At 40.9% G+C, this 22,028-nt stretch overlaps 5 protein-coding genes across 9 annotated transcripts; 2 read left to right on the top strand and 3 right to left on the bottom strand.

The window, feature by feature from the left end:
• Window positions 1-207: 207 nt before the first annotated feature.
• On the bottom strand, window positions 208-7,523 carry LOC6594744 (serine/threonine-protein phosphatase 2B catalytic subunit 1). Of its 5 annotated transcripts, XM_002020360.2 has the most exons (12): window positions 7,297-7,518; window positions 5,759-6,090; window positions 5,593-5,704; window positions 5,265-5,410; window positions 4,975-5,192; window positions 4,813-4,906; window positions 4,420-4,545; window positions 4,275-4,356; window positions 3,890-3,964; window positions 3,530-3,614; window positions 3,362-3,459; window positions 208-761 (listed from the first exon to the last, which is right to left on the bottom strand). In XM_002020360.2, the coding sequence occupies exons 1-12, from the start codon at window positions 7,484-7,486 to the stop codon at window positions 424-426; spliced, it is 1,896 nt and encodes a 631-aa protein (XP_002020396.1). In that variant the 5' UTR covers window positions 7,487-7,518; the 3' UTR covers window positions 208-423. The 5 variants fall into 5 exon arrangements, with proteins under 5 accessions (XP_002020396.1, XP_026839986.1, XP_026839987.1 ...); XM_026984185.1 differs by lacking the exon at window positions 3,890-3,964 and having other exon boundaries at window positions 7,297-7,519; XM_026984186.1 differs by lacking the exon at window positions 208-761 and having other exon boundaries at window positions 3,372-3,485; window positions 7,297-7,521.
• LOC6594745 lies at window positions 1,464-2,292 on the top strand. Its single transcript, XM_002020361.2, has 4 exons — window positions 1,464-1,475; window positions 1,544-1,735; window positions 1,792-1,959; window positions 2,020-2,292. The coding sequence occupies exons 1-4, from the start codon at window positions 1,464-1,466 to the stop codon at window positions 2,173-2,175; spliced, it is 528 nt and encodes a 175-aa protein (XP_002020397.2). The 3' UTR covers window positions 2,176-2,292.
• Window positions 2,476-3,089, top strand: LOC6594746. The gene is made up of 3 exons (XM_026987622.1): window positions 2,476-2,637; window positions 2,704-2,871; window positions 2,934-3,089. Exons 1-3 carry the CDS (start codon window positions 2,476-2,478, stop codon window positions 3,087-3,089), a joined length of 486 nt encoding a protein of 161 aa, XP_026843423.1.
• A 6,453-nt stretch (window positions 7,524-13,976) lies between the features above and the next one.
• LOC113567467 lies at window positions 13,977-14,678 on the bottom strand. Its single transcript, XM_026995460.1, has 4 exons — window positions 14,658-14,678; window positions 14,428-14,568; window positions 14,190-14,357; window positions 13,977-14,132 (listed from the first exon to the last, which is right to left on the bottom strand). Exons 1-4 carry the CDS (start codon window positions 14,676-14,678, stop codon window positions 13,977-13,979), a joined length of 486 nt encoding a protein of 161 aa, XP_026851261.1.
• Window positions 14,679-15,050: 372 nt separating this feature from the next.
• On the bottom strand, window positions 15,051-18,004 carry LOC6594748. The gene is made up of 8 exons (XM_026995455.1): window positions 17,843-18,004; window positions 17,176-17,274; window positions 16,424-16,579; window positions 16,207-16,374; window positions 16,060-16,152; window positions 15,491-15,646; window positions 15,268-15,435; window positions 15,051-15,206 (listed from the first exon to the last, which is right to left on the bottom strand). The coding sequence occupies exons 1-8, from the start codon at window positions 18,002-18,004 to the stop codon at window positions 15,051-15,053; spliced, it is 1,158 nt and encodes a 385-aa protein (XP_026851256.1).
• Window positions 18,005-22,028: the final 4,024 nt, after the last annotated feature.

The following is a 22,028-nucleotide window of genomic DNA, read 5'->3' as shown; positions in this document are numbered from 1 at the left end:
TGAATGATTCGCTTTTGGACCTGTTCTACTACTGTTTGCATTTGGTTGATTATTATTACAATGTTCTCCGCCCCCTGTCTCTTGGGCCTCGTGATGGTCTGTTACGCCTGAGTAGAGCGAGTGGGGCAGTGGGTCTGTGGGACTAATGACAGGCACAGCTGCAGTGCCCCTCTCGGAAGGCACACGTTCTGTGTGGCAAACAAACGATAATTTTGTTGAGCTATTTGCTGCCATTTTTATTGAACTATTTTTCATGTCACGTATAAATTTTTGCTAATATTTCAGTTACAGGATTATGGTAGGAGAGATTCGTCTCGTTTGAGGGCCTCAGATGACTAGAATTCTGGTATAAAAGTGGTGGCTAACAAAAGTAGATCTAGATAACAGATAAATTTAAGCAGGAACCTCTCCTCTCTATGGGCACTATGAGAACTTCTTGGAGGTAAACCCGGCCCGAACATTGCTGGTTGTGGCCGACTTCACGGTGCTCCTGCTGCTGCTGCTGCTGCTCGTCTTGGTCACGGTTGTGGTGGCATTACTGCTGCTGCTGCTGTTGCTGTTCTTTGTCGTTGTATTGTTGTTATTATTGTTATTATTAGTGTTGTTGTTGCTGGTACTGGTAGTGCTGACTGTCGTGATGCTGCTGCTGCTGGCACTCATCACCAGCGGCCGACGTGGCGGCATCCGTTCATTGACCGCATCCAGGCCCTTGGCCTCGGCGAACGAGTGGATGTGTGAAGCTGCGGTCAGTCCTTGGAGAGCTGTACAGAAAGTGCAAATAAAAGTTTAATAGATAAATAACAATAAAAGTCGTAATAATCAATATAAATATGTATGGATTACGAGACAGCTATCTATAGCCCATAGGGGCACACCTATTGGTTGTGTTACAATCAAATGTGACATGTGTCATAGGTAAATGACGCTTTGTATCAACGTCTTAGTGGCTACAAGCCTTTCCTTTATAATTCCCCAGTGGATAGATGTAAGCTCTTGAAAAATCCTCGGGCGAACCCTGTGGCCACTTACTTCTTTGGTCTATTCAGTAGCCACGTAAATTTTAATCATCCCTGTCCCTTTGACCTAAATATGCTACATAAATATGGGACTGGGAGCATCGGTTTGTAGAAAAGTATTTTGTTTTTGGTTTCTTGGGACCGATTTTTGTTAAATTTTTGTGTTGGCAACACAACTATGAGCAAAAGCAATACATTCCAAATGAGCAACAAGCATTTTGTGAAAACTAGGAACACTGAGCGATTGATCGGAGCACTCATGGCTTTTAATTATTTAACAATTTCGATGGTTTCCACTGATGGTTACAGCCATGAAATATATCTAATTGAAAGCCACATTAGGTACCAGATAAAATGATGTTAATTGATTTTTAAACATATTTTGCGTTAATATTTTATTGCAACTTTTATAGAGCTCAGTTCTCGTCAGTCCACCAATATTCTAGGATGTACAACTGGGTAAACTTTCTCGTTTGGGGTTTTGTGCTACTCTACTCCATCGCTGAGGTATCTAGACATCCATATAGCAAAAGGATTTCACTTCTATTGTAACCTGCTTTAAGATTTCATCAAAATTTGAGTTTACAAACCTCAAGTGCACCTCTTTGGATAGAAAGTTTGCCGATTTCGAATACTGCCATCTGAGGTCGGTCAATCGTACCTACAAGTACATGTCCCTGAAGGTCAATCTATTTAAAACTCCCATCACCAAAATCAAGGTATGTTCAGAATACTGGAATATAAGATCCGTGCACGTTCCACGCTGACATTTCAGGTAAATGGAGCCCTGTTCAAGCGATTCAGCGGCTACAGACCGTTCATGTACAATGTGACCATAGATGCCTGCAGATTCCTGAACAACACAGAGTCCAACCCCGTCGCCGGATACTTATATAATTTTTTTAATAAGTACTCCAATATGAACCATACATGCCCCTACGATGTGAGTGAATTTCTTTGCTCTGTAAACTTTTATAATTTCAAATTTTATCTTTGTGTCCAGCACGATCTTCAGGTCGAAAAGCTTCCCATCGAGTTTGTTAATTACCAGACTACAAAAGTTCTACCTTTTCCAGAGGGGGATTATCTGTTGGAACTGCATTGGTATGCCTACGACATCAACCGAGCTGTGGTGAAAGTCTATGGCACCCTTTCTTGAATGAAACATTTGATTAGTGGAAAAATACATAAACTCTACGTTTTCCCAGGGTATTCAGCATTGAGTCTACTTATTTCCATTCTCCCATTATTGATGGGCACAAATGTTAAGAGCATCATTTGGAATGAAATGCTCAATTATTTGCCATAATCGTTGGATTTTATTCTGGCAATTATCGACCTTTTTTAGCAGCTCTTAAAACGCAGTGGGAACGATCAGTTTTGATTGGTTCATTGACGTTTTAAGATGTGCGGAACGAGTAGATTTGTAGTTCAACTAATTGTGATCCTGTATACAGCCATGGAAGTGTGTTCAAAGTTTGAGTTTACGAACATTCAATGCACTTCTCTAGATAAAGAGTTTGACGATATCGAATATTGCTATATTAAGTCGGTGAATCGGAGCTACAAGTACATTTCCATTAAAGTGAAATTGTTTAAGACTCCCGTTACCAAAGTCAAGGTAGTCAGAGAATCAAACCAATCAATCCAATTTCTGGACTAAAGATTATTTTCCTATATATTTAAGGTTAATGCCGCCTTATACCAGCGACTAAATGGCTATAAGCCATTCCTTTATAATATCACTCTCGATGCTTGCAAGTTCTTAAGAAACACAGACAGAAATCCTGTGGCCAAGTATATTTACGAGCTGTTCAATGGTCACTCCAACATGAACCATACATGCCCCTTCGATGTACGTATAGGTGGAATTTGTATCCCTTTCTCTCATTTTATTCAACTCTTCTTCGGTTGCAGCACGACATTATTTTGGAAAAGCTTCCCAGCAACTTTCTCAATACAAGGCTTACAGATGTTTTGCCTTTTCCTGAGGCCGATTACCTCTTGGAGACCCACTGGTATGCCTACAACGTAAACAGAGCCGTGATCAAAGTATATGGCACTCTTTCTTAAAAGATTTTCAATTGATTGAGTGTAGCCTAGATTCTAAGTATCGAAACAGATGGATAAACTAAGAAATATATGGGTCATCTCAGAAGTTGCTTCGATCTATAGAAATTTGACAAATGAATAAAGTAATTATCGATGAGAGCTGCTTTAAATTAAGCTTTAAAATTCCATATAACTGACAGAACTTCAATGATGATTAGCAGAAATACTGAGCAAATCTAATTCGCATTTCAGATTGGTACGCAGAGATTGGTACTAATTACTCCCGCACTTACCCTCCTTCAGGGAATCCTTTCCTCCAGACAACGCACCCACTGGCAAGGCGCCCGTGGGCGTCAGACCCTTCAGCTTAATCACGCTCTCGGATTCCTCTCTGCAAAGTTATTGGAGCGGGAAAATCTTTGGGGAAAATCACATTTAAGAGGGAGCTCGTATGTGCTCACCTGAGAATCGAGAAGACGCGCGACATCTTGCCAATGGCCCGAATTTTATTCCGAATTATCTCTTTGCGCAGCGCCGACATGGAAGCTGCGAATTGAGGGCTCAATTAGTCTGAAACTCTCTGGCTCTTGTGGGGAATGTAATGGGAAGCAGAAGCAGAGCAGAAGCAGCGTTAAAGCTCGCGCTAAAGCTGATCAAAGCAGTGCAAAGCTCTCACTAAGCTTTTCTATCTTTCGGCTGCTGCGGCTGCGGCGGCGATGGCGGCGGTGGTGCCTCGTGCTCTACCCCCGGCTTAGGCCTTGGCAATGGCAGTGCTGCTGTCTTTGGCTTTGGCATTGGCCTGCGCTTGGCACGGAGCTTACCTGGCTTACTGGGCGGATTATTGTTATTGGTATTATTCGCGCTCGCCGGCACCAGTACAATTTTCTTGCGCAGCTCTTTTTTTTGTCGAGGAGGTGTTTTGTTTGTTGTTTTGAGGTGTTTTTGAGTGGAAAGTCGGTTGTTGGTTGGTTGTTTTTGTGTACACACAACATTTACATAGTATTAGGGAAGGTGGTTTCGAGTAGTAGATTGCAGTTGACGCATTTTGTTTTGGGTTTTTGAAAATATTTTTAATATAAGATTAGTTTGTAATTCCAGTGTACGAGTATTTTTGTTCTTGCCCACAACACAACTAAAGCGCTACGACATTTACGACACCCTCTAGGTATATTAGATCCCCTGCAAGAAGCCCTGCCCACCACTTACCTTCCTCCAGCTCGTCATCGGGTCCGGCCACCAGCTCATCGTCCGAACAGATGTTGAGGATATTCACCAGCATCTCGGTTACCTATTTATAGTGGCGAAATTTTGTTAGCTTTTAAGCCAAAAGTGTAATGGAATTTGGACTCACCTTCTCGCCCACGAAGGGCAGTGACCATGTGAAGACATCCATGAAGTTGGGCAGCCAGTAGGGATGGGGGGAGCAGTTGAACTGCCGAATGTTCATCACGTTGTTCTCGTACTTGAGCACAGCTGCCTTTTGTCAAATGCGAGCGTTTGGGGTTGACAAAATGAGAGCGTTACGAGACCAGACACCAGAGACCAGAGACGAGAGACCGAAGAGAATAGAGAAGATATTACGAACGAGGCGCGAATGAAACTCGCACCAGCTCGCAATGCAGCCAAAAAAAAGATTTCGTTATTTAAAAATAGCAACAATAACACCAACTAACAACCAACTAAACGAATAAACAATTTAAGTTGGAGAAGAAGAAGGAGAAGGAGGGGAAGAGAGGGATCTTACCTTGTTGTTGTAAACATCCAAATAGTTGGGGGCGGAGAAGATGGTGATGAGTGAGGGGAAGCCAGTTACCTGATTCTTCCGATACATGCGATAGCTATATTTGATAAGGATGTACAAAATAAATATAGAAAGATGCCGCAAGGATACGGTACCAGAGCATACCCCGCATCCTGGGCCTCGTGTGCTCTCACTATGGACAGCAGGTTGTTCTTCTGTAGGAACTCACAGCAGGCCATATAGCTGAAGAAGTAGGAACAGCCTCGCACGGAGTTGTGCGAGAAGAACTCGGTCGTCTTCTCGTTGCCAAAGTCCTCCAGGGGATCGGACCACAGCAGATCGCACATGGGTCCATAGGCCGGTGGTTCCCTGAATCGATTTAGCTGCAAAAACACACAACAGACCGATATAAATGCTGTAAAGATTTCAGCAGGTTCTAATTTACGAGCATTTACCGTCTTGATATCGTCGAGTGTGAAAATCTCTGGCGACAGACCGCCGTGGATGCACAGAAACTGCTGGTTGAGCAGGGCGGCCAGCGGCAGGCAGTCGAACGCTTCCATGCAGGCCTCGTAAATACTTTCCGAATACTTGATGATGCCTTCAAATAGAATAATGCCAGAGTCACAAAAAGAGAAAGATTTATGCACTTGTTGTAGCTTTTAAAAACCCATTAAATGCCAAAGAAAACATCCTCGGATCCGTAGAAAATGCTTGTGATGTAATGGAAGATGCAATGCTACTACAATATCCGCTATAAATAAGAGTTAAATTTCAGCTTACATTCCTGCTTGAAGGTGAAGTATTCCGTGAGATGGCGGCACTCGTGGTTGCCTCGCAGGAGCGACAGTGTGGCGGGGTAGGTTATCTTCAAGGACCACAGATACAGAACGCACTGAAAGATATGGAATACATTTCAGATTCATTTTGAAGCCATAACGCGACGCACCTCTATGCTGAAGTATCCCCTGTCCACGTAGTCGCCCAGGAACAGATATCTGGTCGTGGCTGGGGGTCCGCCAACCTCGAATAGTTTGACCAAATCGAAGAACTGTCCGTGAATGTCGCCACAGACGGTGATGGGGGCCTCCACGTCAATCATGTTCTTCTCCTCGCGCAGCAGGTTGGCGCCCTCTTCGATGATGCGCAGGGCCACCGACTCCTCGACGCGGCCCTCGAGCAGGAAGTGCTTGCGCAGTACATCGAAATTGGGTTTGCCCGTCTTCTCGTCGTCGTAGACCTCGGACATGGTGAGCTTGTGTGTGGGCGGCAGCGGGACATCTGCGGCGAGAAGGCAAATGCATATGCAAATGCATTGATTTGATAGTTTTGTAATAAACATTGCACTGGTCTGGTCGAACAGAGCTGTCTGATCTCGATGTGGGTTAACGAGCCGCTGCAACTTATCGCCAATATTTCGGTTTTGGCCGCTTTTCTCTTGCCGGATTTATGAGCCCCGCCAAAAACGAAATCGGGTAAAAAAAAATAGTACCACCAGATGCAGGCAGGCTGCCCGGCAGATCGGGAGAGATCGGCAGGCACATGTATTTCATACGCTAATTACAAAATTTTGAATGAGTGAATATAAAAGTCGAAAAATTGATTGGCACACACAAAAACAAACACACACGCACACCATTGCTTGCGCCATTTTTAATTGTCATAATTTGGGGAAAATGTTGAAATTTTGACGCAATGGCCAATAAAATGCCAATGTGTTGCAGTTGTTTGTTGTTTCTTATGGGTGCTCGACGATGATTAAAATTATTCTTATTTCTCCCATTAAATGAGAACAAAGACGAACCGCCTTTTCCGGAAATGAATTCAGCACAGAAGCATATCATTTGCAAACTATTAAATTAACTGCCGAGAAATGTGGAGAATGAGATTTATAAAAAACATTTAAACTATCACGTTACATAGTAAAAAAGTATAAAAGAGTTTCTTCTTCCTGCTCCAAATTTCATGCAAAAGGAAAAATCCCGTATGATTTTGTACTTTGTGAAATGTTACAGAATTGATTTCACTTTGCCTCGAAATAAATAGAAAAAAACTGAATTTGATTTTAATTAATGCATTCAATACATCAGAGTTCCATTGAAGCATGATCTTCTGTCTGTATAGATATCATAATTAAAGCGAGATTCGTGTGGGGTCGAATGCATGATTGAGACTTGTCTGTTTATATACAGATATACAGTGAAATGGCTTGGGAATAAATAATTATCCCTTACAAAAGCAGTTGAGAGAATTTTCAGGGGAAAAGGTTTCTATATAAAGGATATGAAAATGGAATTACTTTGAATTGGTGATGATAGAACATCATCTTTGTCTTGGGAATCTACACCCACGGTATAAGTATTTTAGTACCACCAAGGGAGATATTAATCTATCAGAAATGATCGAGGGGACTTTTACCCGAGTTCCAATTTATAAAATTCAAACAAATGGAAATTAAAATCAATTAATATATTTATCACAATTTACCATCCACCATTCGCTCCCTGGTTTTTGAGTACTGCATTTTCTGTTTGCTTCCTCCATTTGGTGGGGCTGCTGCTGTCGATGTAGTGGTGGTCTTTGAGGAGCTTGTCGAGGACTTTGTAGACTTTTCCGCGGTGGAACTTTTGCTCAGCGACGATTTTCTCGTCACCGAACTTCGCGCAGAGGCGGACATGATTGTTGAATATTTGAATTTATTTATTTTCCGTTTTGTTTTTTAGTCTTTTATTAATTCTTTATGTGTTTTCACTGCTACTTTTTCTGTTTTGCTGTTCTGTTGATTCAGTTTTTGCAATCTTTTTTGCCTGATATAAATTTTTACGAGTTGAGTTTTTGTTGGGGGTAAGCAGAAGCTGAGGCTAAAAGTGTTACTAGCACAAGAATTTTCGAATATTATACGGCAAATCGTTGGCCCAGCGTCGCTTTATGGAAACAGACGACGGACCCACTCGCCCAAGAAAAACACACAAATATATTTAGGCAATAAATAAAATTTGTTGTTATATTGTATGGATGTGGACTTTCATATGCATATCTATATTTTTAGCCAGGCAATGGCAGGCATCCCATCTATAGAGACGGACAACTCGTAGTAGTATCTTGTATTTCGCGCACACGAAATAAATGTTGAACAATTAATATTTAAATATCGGGCAATTATTCAGCTACGTATTAACTTTTCGTGTTTTCATCACTTTTTTCTTGGCAGAAGGGCAGCACTTGAGCTCAATTGAGACGGAAAATTGCTCGACACTTTGTGCTAATTAGCCACAAAAACAAACGCGCACCGAAATAGCCATACAAGAATGGAAATATAAATAGAAATAGAAATAATCGTAAAATCAAAGAATCAACGAAGATGGAGGAGCGACGACACACATAGATCACTTTGGTCACACTTTGCTGCAGCCTAATCCTTGGGGGCTTTTCTGGCCTTAGTGTTGTATGGTGTATGCTCGGATCGGAACGGGACTGCGACTAGGGCACCACGCAACGCATTTCCCAAGTTGGCGCGCCGCAATTTTCCTCGAAACTGAGCGAAAATTTTCGCGAAACCAAATCAAAGACACAGATCGAAAGCCCGAAGACGATCGGCAGAAATCGAGGCGCTCTCTCAGCCTCTCAATGTCTCTCAAGCTACGCCCTTGACGCGCTCTTTCCCTCTCTCGCTCTCTCTGTCTCTGTCTCTGTCTCTTTCTCTGTCGTGATCATTCGTGATCATTCCTGATCGTTTGCAGGCGCATTCGTGATCGTTCGTAATTGTTGCGTAGGGTTCTGGTCTCCGCTCTGGCTGTATATCCGACTATTTTTATTGGGTTAATGTCACACACGCACTCGTTAAAAAATTGAAAGAATGATAGAGAGAGAGAAATTACTGTGATGTGGAAAAGAGAGGGGGCTGTTGCCCTTCTTCGACTGTTGCTCCCTCTGCGGTTCCACTGACCTTCATAAACATTAACACATCTGCCTTTGCTCCCCCATTCACGATCTCGATCTCGTTCTCATTCCCATTCTCATCTCCATCCCATTCCCATTTCCACATCCGCTCTCAATGCTTTTCAACTTGACCGTGAGACGCATTTCGTTGTCCGCTTGTCCGTGATATTGATTGTGTGTGTGCGTATGGGTGTATAATCATAGGTGTATGGGTAGTGTTTGCTAGAAATTGGGCGCCAATAGGTGGGTGTCGCTATAATTATAGTCTTGACTTTGTGCGCGCCTCGTGCAAAAATATATATGCGTTCTACCATCAATCGGGTATATCTGCAGTGGTCTGCAGGGGGGGGATACTTCAATGTTCGACTAGTACTTCCTTGGGTCTATGGTTGAATCTCTGAAGGAGTAATAACTGAATTTTCAGCGATGCCCTTTTACCCTTTAATTAAGTATTATGACACTTTCTGACGACGCTTGCCCTTCGGATGCTTCGCTTCCTCAGTATTAACATTGAATAAAAAGTAATTAGTGTATTCCGAGTCCTCCATGCCCTCCCCATCCAGTGGGGGAACCAATTTCATGCATCTTTTATGCGGAGCGTGGCAATATTTTAATAACAATCTGTGTGTACCCATACCGATTCATAGCGATGCCATGCCCGTGCGGTCTGTGTGTTTGTTTTGTCAATGTTTTTTGTCGTGATGGTCAATTGATATGTATGCCGACTGGCGGACCGAATCGCAATATAGTGGGGTAGTGGCGGGCACACTCAGTTCTGGGAAGGATGTCGCCCGTCGTGGAATCAATCTCGACCAATGCCAGAGTGCAGTCGCAGCTGGCGAAATGCGCATCGATTCGAGTACTCATAGCAGTCATAGCACTCGGAGCAACCGATTTGGCAGAGAGTGGAATACATTTTTTACTTCGACGCCCACACAGGGACCAGACAGAGAGAGAGAGAGAGAGAGAGAGACAAAGGCCAGTCACACGACTAGAAAGAAGCACTTTCCGGTGCTAACCAGACGATGATGTGGGGCGGTGGGAGCGATTTGCATTCTAGTGGCGACTTTTTGGCAAATGCGCTGACAGCTCGGCCCAGTCCAGACCCCTGTCCTGCCGCTCTGCTCTGATTCTTCAGTCAGCGATGGCTATATACAATATATATATGTACATATGCACCTCTCGATATGTGCTAAGTTTTATGGGTGAAAATATCGCTGGCATCGTACGAGTACGGGTATTTTAAGTGCAATTAAGAGGCAGAAAGGGATCGGATCGGATCTGACTTGATAGCCAGACATCTGCAGGAGATTAATCGAGAGACACTCGGAATTGATAGTGCCATATACTCGTAGTAGTGCCTCTAGACTAAACACATTCAATCTAATTGCATGTATTTCAGTGTCGTGTGTGTTGGGGTGTGCCTCCTCCTCCTCCTCCTCCGCCTCATCCTACTCCTACCCGAAGAGATTTGCTTGAATAATTCGCCAGTCAGGTTGAGTCAAGTTGTTGGCATATCAGCGCTGACACTTTGAACACTCGTTTCGTCATGTCGGCATGTCACAAAGTCTTCTATCTGTGCAGTATGTATATTTTTGAAAGTGCGAAAATAGCCAACTACTTTTACCCCAACACACATCTGAAGAGCACGCGTAGTGGTCGAGTATTTTTAAAACAATGCTTTTTTACGCTCGGACGGACGCTGATTCAGTTGTTATAAACAAAACGCCAAAGAAAAAGATAATATTGACACGTAAAAAAAACATTTCATTCATTGTTTGAGATTTGTTCTTTGCTCTTCCGATGTGTGGTTGTTTTGGCTTCTGGATCTCTGCCTCTCTATCTCTTTGTGGCCGCTGTCTAAACAATTCATTTGAATTATGTATGGGGGCTATGGCTGAGGGATGGTCAATTTGTTGGCTATAACAAAATAAGAAATTAAATTTATTATCAGGCACTTCCGTTCTTTTAGAGTTTTCCTATCATTAAGTAAATTTAATAAATTTTATTTCCTACGATACCCATAAATATGCCTTCATTATCTTATCCACCAGATATAGTGAAAGCTTAGGCTCGAAAAGCTCAGCAGGTACAGCCACCGCTAAACAGCTTTGCGTTCGGCATACCCTGCACTTGTAGAGTAAATGGGTATATGGGTATGACGATAAAGATCCCACAGCTCCAGGGACATCCTGTGACATCCACATTCTTTGTGGTGGGAACTAAAAAATCCACCAACACTGGTCATAATCGGATGATCGTAGCACCTACATATTATAATATTTTCAGAAAGATCAATGAGGTACTCCATAGAAGTACTGCCATACCTTTTTGACTTATTTTTGAATGATTTCTCGAATAGTAGATATCTTCTAGTTGGGACTGGTAACTATCGTACCAATGTTACTCGTTTTTCTTTTTACCCTATTGTTCATGTCTGCGGCTGCCATTTTACAAATTGATAAACTTTGCAGTTATCATTGTTTATGTATCTTTTTTGGCCCTAGTCATCAGCCCTCTGGACCCTCTTTTAACCTCCGAAACCCGCCCACTCTTTACTCTTTGTTTTCTCGTTGCCAAACATTTTGCGATCCAAACTTTTTTGTTGGATTGCTTTCCTCACATTTGTTTGCTTGGGATTGCCAACAACAGAAGGAGGTCACAAAAAACAAAGCCAAAACTTCAAATATAGATAGAAAAAGGCAGCACAAATTTTTATTGAATTGATTTATTGACTTACTTATTAAGGCACTCAACGCTCATAGATAACGCACATGGGAACCTTTTTCCCCGAATATCCTTTGTTTTCCCCAGCCGTTCACTGACGGACCCAAAATAAATATTTAGTTTTCATTTATACAATTTTCCCATACCTCGTTTTTTCCGTACATTTTTCTCCTTGTTTGGGGCCAGTTTTGTGTTTAACTTTCTTTTGGGTTAAAAGCAGGGCTATAAAAAAATTGTTAAGTGAAGAATATCATGGAAAAGGGTCCTAAAAGAGCCCCGACGTATACCTGTGCCCTCGCTCAATTCACGATAAATATAGAATATAGATTCAGAAATTATATAGAACGCTCATTATAAATTTAACTTAGATTAATTGAAAAGTAGATACTTATTCGAGTAAAACCAGACCTTGACCGGTGTGCATTTCAAATGGTAGACAACTTTCCCATAACCGTGTTTCAAGAATATATAAGCCGCATATTTTCCTTAGAAAAGTTTATTGAGTCACTCTCAAAGAGTGCCATTCACTTTGACTACAGATCGGTTGATATCATAAGCAAATCAGTTGGTTTCGAAAAGGTAATCCCCACACGAAAAGGCATAATATCTGTTACCTAAAACGATAAAACTTTTTTTCATAAATAATAATCTCAAATATTTCATATCAGTATGTATGTAGGATGATTCATTATTCCAGTGTCAATCCAACGATCACCATGTGCCGAACCAGAAAATTCAGATTAGCTTCCATCTCGAATCGTCGATGAAACAATAATGACTAAACTTTATTAAAACTCCAATATGATGTCGCATCATCAATAATTGAAAGCCCCTTTTAAAAATAGCTTAACATTCCGAAAAGCAAATGCTTTATGATATATATTACATAATCAAAAATCACATTTAACAAAAAAATAAAGTCTATCAAAGCTCAGAAAAAGTTTAGCACATATGTATACCCTTTCACCAATTTTGTTTAGAAAAATATTTACGTCTTACATTTAAGAAAGCAGACCATATAACTTGATCACAGCAAGAAGAGATCCGGAACGAAGCCAACGTACTTCCAATAGATATTGGCCCTCAGGAAAGGGCAGAATTTGCGTAAATCGGTGATTGATAAAATCCACAGGAAGCTTCTCCAAAACGAGGTCATGCTGCAGAAAAATAAGGGAGTTATCCCTAATTATTCGGCACTGAAGTAACCTTTGTTCACTTACATTGTAGGGACATGAGTGGTTCACACTGGAGTAACTCATAAATGATTCATAGAAAAATTTCACAACAGGACTGGATTTGGGATTGGCAATAAATTTGCATGCATTGAAGGTCATATTGTAAAGAAAGGGCTTGTATCCATTCAATCGCTTTGATAATACCATGTTAATCTGTAATAATGAAGTGAATGATAATTAAAAGAGCATTTTGATGGTTATCTTGACATATCTACACACTTCCATGGCTCTAATGGGAAGTTGATAAACCTTAAATTTTCCCGAAAAGTATTTATAAGTCCGGTTTACAGATTTCAGAAAGCAATAGTCGAACTTCCCGAACTTCGCATCCAACGCAGTGCAATTGACATTTGTAAACTCAAACCGGGAATGGATCTGGAAGTTGATTTAAGAATTATATGTGAATTGTATTGTGTTTACATGCTGTGCAATCCTTACTTCTATAAAAAAATGTAAGATCACAACGATCAGAATCAGGGAGCTTATCTTATGGGCCATCCTGTATTTTCGACGATCCAAAGAACACTGTTTGCTCCATAGAATTCCATGTATTAACTCTTAATAAATCACTTAGTATGTAAATGCGCAAGGAAAATTCAATCGAACACTTTAAAATAGATTAAATTACTGAATGCTTTTGTATGGTATGAAATCGTTTAGAAACACATTTGTCCAATAAACAGGCAATACATTAGAAATGGCCTCAGTATTGTGATCTATTTCTGTGTAAATGCACTTCAGGAACACGTTCCAATCTGGATCCGTGGATACAATCTGGCTCATGTTTGAATTTGAGCCCATGACAATGGTGTCCGGAGCGGAATATTAAATTACGGAATTCCGTACAGGAATGCGAGACGAATAAAGGTAGCGGACGTAAAAGTTGGATGTACTTGTTGGCGTTGTCTGCCATATTTTTTGTGAAAGTCGATTACGTACCGGAACACTTGTCTCCGTCACATTTATAGTTGTCGATTTCGTTGTTCTCGTGCCTCTTTTTGTTGTGATACACGGAATTTCGACATGCTCCCACGCCTATTTTCGTTATCTTGTTAGATTCGTTCGACTGTCCATTCTGCTTTCTATTTCGTATGTTTCTTTCTTTATACGTTTGTTATGTCGACATTTAGTAAGGGATATTCGGATAGTGTTCATACATGGTGGGGTGGATTTCAACCATAATCACAACACGTGACACAACATTTGTATGCATTATTCATTATTCAATGAATCTTTATTTATCTATATGTATATACATACATATATTCATGAAAGGGTGCCATATACTCTAACCACAGCGAAACGAGATCCCGAACGAAACCAATGGGCCTCACAGAGATAATCGCCCTCGGGAAAGGGCAGAACCTTTGTTAGTCGGTAATTGATAAAGTCAACAGGAAGCTTATCCACTATAATGTCATGCTGCAAAGAGTTAAGAGGTTCAATTTAAATAATACAATTTCGAAGGTCACCACTTACATTGTAGGGACATGAGTGGTTCATGTTAGAGAAGGTCATAACCGATTCATAGAAGAATTTCACCACGGGGTTGGACTTGGTATTGGCAAAGAATTTACACGCATTGATGGTAATGTTGTACAGGAAAGGCTTATATCCGTTGAATCTTTTCATTAGCACAAGATTTACCTGAAATTATTATCCCAATGATAATTACGAGGAACTACTGCTGCGGCTTACATACTCCTAGAGTTTTAACCGGAAGTTGAAAAAGTTTAAATTTCGCGGATAAATATTTATAGGTCCGATTCACCGACTTCAGGTAGATGTAGTCGCACTCTCCGAATTTCCTATCCAGCGTGGTGCAGTCGGCATTCGTAAACTCAAATCGGGAATGGCTCTAGAAGTGGCCATTATTTGTATATGAGATTTCACTATTAGGGTCCTTACTTTCATAACTAAGTGTAGAACCACAAGGATCAGAATTACAGAACTCTTCTTGTGGTCCATCTTGCGTTGTCGACGCTCCACACAAGACTGTAAGCTATTTACCTTTTAATTCATCATCTAACAACCTAAAATCCATTATCAATTGTACACTTTAAAATAGATTAATAAACTGAACGGATGTCTAATTTATTTCAATAGCTTTCATCATGACATCACATTATACAATAAAAAATCGACAATAATTTTGAACAACCATTAGTATTGTCTTTCCATTCGTCATTAAAGAAAGGGTGACGTATATTTTGAAAATCATTAATGGTAATATTGTAAAGAAAGGAGTTATAACCATGGAATCGCTTTAAAAACGAAATATTAACCTGCTCATTTTTTATTTTGTACACACATTACACATAATAAATAAATAATATATATTCATGAAAGGGTGCCATATATTTTGACCACAGCAAAAAGAGATCCCGAACGAAACCAGTGGGCCTGAAAAAGATAATCACCCTCGGGAAACGGTAAAACATTTGTCAGTCGGTGGTTTATAAAATCAACAGGAAGCTTCTCCAATATAATGTCATGCTGCAGAGAGTAAAGTGAATCAATTTAAAAGATGAAATTCCGAAGGTAACCCTTCACTTACATTGTAGGGACATGAGTGGTTCATGTTAGAGAAGGTCGTAATCGATTCATAGAAAAATTTCACCACGGGGCTGGACTTGGTATTGGCAAAGAATTTACACGCATTGATGGTAATGTTGTACAGGAATGGCTTATATCCGTTGAATCTCTTCATTAGCACAAGATTTACCTGAAATTATTATCCCAATGATAATTACGAGGAACTAATGCTGCGGCTTACATACTCCTAGAGCTTTAACCGGAAGTTGATAGAGTTTAAATTTCGCGGATAAATATTTATAAGTCCGATTCACCGACTTCAGGTAGATGTAGTCGCACTCCCCGAATTTCCTATCCACCGTGGTGCAGTTGGCATTCGTAAACTCAAACCGGGAATGGATCTAGAAGTTGACATCATTTATATATGAGATTTCAATATTAGCGCCTTTACTTTCATAGCTAAGTGTAGAGTCACAACGATCAAAATTAGATAACTCTTCTTATAGCCCATCCTGTAATGTCGACGCTCCACACTACACTGTATGTTCCATAAAAATTGGCATTCAATTTAATACAGCACCTAACAGCCTGAAATCTATTATCAATTGTACACTTTAAAACAGATTATAATACTGAGTGGATGGATTTAGTTTAATTTTTCTCATGTCGTATCAAATCGCTTAAAATCACATTAAACAACACAGAATTAATCATTTCGAACAAGCATCCGTTTTTTAATTCTGTCCGTCATTCAAGAAAGTGTGGCATATAACTTTCCAAATGCAAGATAAGTTCCGGAACGAATCCAACGTACTTCAACGAGATATTGCCCTTCGGGAAATGGAAGAATTTCCGTCATTCGGTGGTTAACAAAGTCGATAGGAAGCTTTTCCATAATGATGTCATGCTGCAAAGAACAAACTAAGGGCTGCTGGTTCTGGAGAGTGCACTTTCCACTTACATTGAGGGGACATGTGTGGTTTATATTCGAGTAGTACGTAAACGATTCATAAAAGAACTTGATCACACGATTGGAGTTGTTATTGGCAAAGAATTTGCAGGCATCAAAGGTGACATTGTAAAGGAAGGGCTTATAGCCATTGTATCGCTTCCACAACGAAAAATTTACCTGCACGATATTGTAAGGTAAATATTGTTTAATGAACATTTCAACATACCTTCATGGACTTAATAGGAAGCTCATAAACTTTAAATTTTGCGGAGAAGTATTTGTAGGTACGATTCACTGACTTTAGGTAGCAGTACTCGAACTCCCCGAATTTACTATCCAATGAAGTGCAGTTGACGTTCGTAAATTCAATGCTGGAATAAGTCTATAGGCTTTCATCATTTGATTATGATATCTGAATACTGCAGGTTTACCATACATTCAGAACTAAATGTAGGATCACAACGATGAGAATCAGAAAACTCTTTTTATTGTCCATACTGTAGTGTCGACGCTCCGAAGAATAATGTATTTATGTTCCATTAAAATAGCTGCAAGACTTTTAATAAGCCACCGCACATACATACAATAATTTAAAATAGATTATAATACTGAATGGATGGCTAGTTTAGTTAAGTTTTTCTCATGACTTATCAAATCGTTTAAAATGACATTAAACAATACAAAAATCAATCATTTCGAACAACCATCAGTATTTTTATTCAATGCTTCAACGAGATGCAATTTTTCCCTTCGGGAAATGGACGAATTTTCGTCACTCGGGGATTAACAAAGTCGGTTCTGGAGAATGCATTTACCACTACATACATTGTAAGGACATGTGTGGGTTACACTGGAATATGATGCAATGAGAGAATCGCCCTCGGGAAAGGGCCGAACCTGTGTCAATTGGTGATTGACATAGTCGTTTGGAGCTTATCCAAAATGATGTCGTGCTGCCATTAGTCCAATTCCACTTACATTGTAGGGACAGGACTGGTTAATATTCGAGGTTTCAAAAAAGAATTTGGCCACACGGCTGGCCGACTTCGTATAGCAGTAATCGAATTCGGTGTCTTTCTGTCAACGGAAGTATATGTAGTTGATGCTCGAAAACTCAAGCCGGAATGGATATGAAAGAGGACTGCCTTATTCCATTAAAGTAGGTGTCCTGCTCTCCTTACTTCCCAGTCTAATTGTAGGATCACCATGAACTGAATCACAGAATTTCCCGTAGCATCCATCTTGTAGTGTCATAATCCATTGACCACAATGATCACACTAAAATAAACTAAAGTGCTCCATAATGTGTTCCATCGTTTATAATCGCATTTGTCAAAATGAAGTCATTGAATTTACACAAATTAGCTCTAGTCTTTCGGCAATTACTTTATTGTTCCAACCAAATGAGAACAAAAAAAACATATGTACTCGTAATTATCGTAGGGAGAAATATATTTTGGCCGTGGCGCTACGATTTCCAAATCGAATCCAGTGCATTTCGACGAGGTAGTCGCCATTAGGAAATGGCAGAAGTGGCGATAGTCGAGGTTCGAGAAAATCGTATGGGAGCACTATCATAAGGTCATGCTAAAAAGAGTTTGGCATTCGAAGCACTCCTAGTTTAAAGGTCAAGACTTCTACTCACATTGTAGGGACATGAATGGTTCAAATTGGAGTAGGTCGAGAGCATTTCCATGAAGAAATTAGACACAGGATTCCTGGCGGATCTGTCCAGGACTTTGCAACCTTCGAAGGTGAAATTATAGAGGACCGCCTTCGAGTCATGGTATTGCTTGAAGAGTGCCATATTAACCTGATCGGTGCAGAGGAACCCATTTAGTCTGTATAGCATATGTATGTATATAAAACGGTGTCTACTTGCCTTGATTTTGGTAACAGGAACTTTGTATAGCTCCAGTTTTCCAAATACAATTTTGTGTGTCCGGTTTACTGCCTTAATGGGGCAAGTCACTTCACAGAAATTCTTATCCAAAGAAGTACAGCAGGTTTTTGTAAGAACAAACACGCCCGCAATCTGCAACGTGATTGCATTTATAATGTACATATATTTAAATTGTATCGAAAATATATGTGAATATTAAAAGTACTTCTGTTACTAGACATAGGTGCAGAACGAGCCAAATGAGAGCGTTTCTCTGCGAGTACATCCTGAAATGACGATAAACCAGCTCCAACTAATAGCCCATTCTGTTTCGGGTAAACTGAGCATCTGAAAATTTAAAATAATGGCACAATAATGATCTCATTTTATCATCCAAAATCAAGCTTTCAGTAGGATGAACTGTTGAATACCCTTTCGGTAGAATGATAGATGATGGAAGAGATGTGGATCCAACAAGAGTTCAGATAGAAAATGACAGTTGTAGGACGTGTGCCAGGGTAGTCTCTCATATCCAAGAGTAGTCCACTTAATTTTCTCGTTCATTTATTATCGCTCATAGCTGTTTCGAACTGTTTGAACGAGGATTAAAACGATCTTAAAATACACTAAACTCTCCATTTTTGTTGTCTGTTAAAATTGCTTGCAAACATTAGTTTTGGTTTCTAAAACAAATTGATATGTATTTTAGCCCATTAATCAATAAATATGATATTGCCTGCCAGACATGAACAGACAGGGAAATCAATTAAATGCATTTCCCCAGGTCTCATCACTCTCTCTCTTTCTCTGTCCGTCGGTCCTTCCCTCTGCTCTTAAACCATTTCTTGCTGGTCCTTCCCTCTACTTTTAAGCTCACTGCTCTCTTCGGTATTTCACTTTTTCCCTTTCCTTTAAGTTGTTATAATTTATGGCGTCTATAATTGCAGCAATTTGTGCGAGGGACAAAGGTGGGCCAAAGGGCAACCTCATCCACCTCCATTCGAGTGGACGTATTTGCGCTAGGACTTGTGTGCAATATCCGACATATGGCCACCGCCTTCCACCCTAACCATCGCTGTCTGTGTTCTGGGAATTGCTCTCTCATACGTTTTTCTCATACTTTTTTGTCGTCTCTGTTGCAGGCAAAATGTCAGCTTCGTTCAGGACACTTACCTCCGGTCTCTGCTGCGGTCCATGCTGTCGCTTGATTGCACTTTTAATTAACTTTTTTGCTCCTGATCCTCCAGCCTTTGCTTCAGTTCCGGCTGCTATACCGGCTGTACCTACTGCTCCTGCAGCGCCTGTAGCTCCAGGTTCCACGAATTGTCGTCACTTTGTGCCTTTTACTTTCGCCTCGTCATTAACAAAGGCAAACAAGTCGCGCATGAGGCCATTAATAATTGTAATGCCACCCACAACCACAACCTGCTCCACTTCACTCCACTCCACTCCACAAATTATTTGTAGACAATTTAAGCCGCCAGCCTCACAGGAGGCATATCCTGCCTGATGCATAATTCTGCCCGCCGGCCAATATGTTAATTCAATTTGCTTCATTGTAATCAGTAGCAACAGCAGCAGCAGTCAAAAAACCACTGCGGGAAATCCAATTGGGGAAATCCCCACAAATATTTTCCAGAGGCAGAACCGGAATCAGCCCGAAATTCAGTCGAAATTCTGTGCCTATTCATGGTCGAGAGACAGGTGAGCATTTGGCAGTGCAGGCACGCGTAATGTTATGATTGGAAAATGAAAATCATTTACGTGAGCAACCAATTTGCAGCTCATATAAAGCACATCTAGCGGCAATATGCATTACCCCGCAAACAGGCCCATGGAAATCGTGTGTGCAAATTAATGCGAGCCACGTGATGAGCATAACGATAGGTACAGAATCACATAAAAAGACATGGCCCAAAGGCCTATAGTGGTTTGAGTCAATTTGATCGTCTACTTAGATACTTCACATGCCGGATATACTCGTACATATGTCCTCGATTGGACAGAGAGAGAGTGTTTCTAACGACTTAGCTGGAATGGAAGGATATGGGAAATAGTTGGTTAAGGGACCAACACAATATTATTCATGTGGGTAATATCAGTCTTGGACTGAGCAAGTTGATATGCTCATAGAATAGAACCCTTTATCGTTTCCGCTTGGGTTCAAATTAATTGAGCCTAAACCATTTGCCTGGGCAAGTCTTGTGGTTTTTCAACTGTCAACACATCAATTAATTAACCATTAGGAATTGCTTTCATTGCAGCTTCCAGAACAGGGGAATGTTTTGTGATGTTTGCGGTTGTCATAATTACCAAAACCCCATCGCTCAACGGACAGCTCGGACAACTGCAAATGGAGTTGTGGCAGTTTGGCAACTGTCAAGGCTTTGGAGCACCGTACTTAATGTAGCATAACGGCGGTGCCCCCACAAGCGCACAAAATATCGAGTAATTACGACCTCTGACCTTGGGTGATGGCTCCTTGATGCCTTGCCACGAGGGAATTTCGGGAATGAGTGGGCACTGAGTGCCGAGTGTTTCCCAAAATTTTCATTCAATTTCCCCGCAGAGAGCCCACCGCTTTCGTTTGGTGCGTCGGCCAATTAAAAATAATTTAATATCGCGTTGTATTAATTTCATTTCAAGTTCTTGGTTCTTGGCTCTTGGGGTTCCGACCAATTTAATAGCCATCTCGCCCGTCCTCCCAGTGTCTGCTGATTTTTCAGGCTCTCCTGTGGCCTGTCTCTGTCATCCTGTCTCTGGCTTTCTATTAGTTTGTAAATCATATTTATTTATTAATTTTAATTGCATTGGCCAGGTGGGAACAGACGGATGGACGGACTGGACCGGCTTACAAATGTAATTGCCACTTCAGGGGCAGATGCAGAGCCAGACACTGACGGGATTGTGGTTCTCTGGAGGTTACTCCTTCGTTAAATGAATGTTAGGGCATTACTATTCATTTGTACAAAGGCACGTTGCTTGTGCGAAAATCATTGAATTTCTGGGGCTCTCGTATTAGGTTGTGTCTCAAAAATGTCGATACTTTGTGGGGTTATACATTTTATAAATCTCTGCATTAATCATTCTAAAATCTCCACTTTCTTTGATCATTTCTTATAGTTTGCGTGCTTTATGTTCAACCAACTTTGAGAGATAGAGAATATGATAGTTGCCTTTCCTTTCAATTACAAATGTATCTTGATTTCCAATTCAATTTTGCCACATCTCCTCTCGTATATATTCCCCTTGCCCTTCGTCCTTTATGGTGTATGTGTGTGGGTGGGTTGTTTGCTGGGCACTCGTGCAACAGCTGCAGATGAAAATTGCAAATGAAACTTAGCTCAGGCCGGGGTCGAAGCTGAGGCTGAGTGGAGTGCAGCGGAGTGGAGATGAGTGTAGTGCCCCCGAGTGCTCCTCGAGCTGGTATGAGATCCCACGGTCGGTGCACAAATCAACGTTAAGTGCATGTAACTCACACAAACACAACGCCACCACACACACATATACAGCACACCCAAACACAGGGAAACACATGGTCAGTGGGGATGTCTGGGGCACAGCCTTTTGGGAGGGGGGCCGCTGTACTTGAAAGTGTCAAAGTTGCATGTTATTGCATCACATTATTCCTTCTACGACTTCGCACGCTAGTTTGCACTAGTGGGGCATTAGTCGAGGGTATTACGAGTCGTTCAGATCAAATTGGGAAACTTTTTCATGCACCTTCCATATGACCAATCAATCTGCAAGGGTATCCACAGCTTCGACCATCAAAGACTCGTTTTCTTTCTTATGTGCTTCTGTGAGAGCCGTAAAAGTGTCAAACATGAACATGGCTCTATATGCTTGTGTGTGTGTATTTGCAAGGTTTCTTTGTGGTTGGCCTTGTTATCGTTTTGGCCAGAAACTTTTCCTTCTGCCATCTTTGAGCCCTGATTAATTGCATTTC

This window comes from Drosophila persimilis, unplaced genomic scaffold (assembly GCF_003286085.1).
Source record: "Drosophila persimilis strain 14011-0111.01,24,50 unplaced genomic scaffold, DperRS2 tig00000000-arrow-pilon, whole genome shotgun sequence".
Taxonomy (NCBI): Eukaryota; Metazoa; Arthropoda; class Insecta; order Diptera; family Drosophilidae; genus Drosophila; species Drosophila persimilis.
The sequence above is the reverse complement of the archived record's forward strand: the minus strand, read 5'-3'. Positions and strand labels throughout refer to the sequence as shown.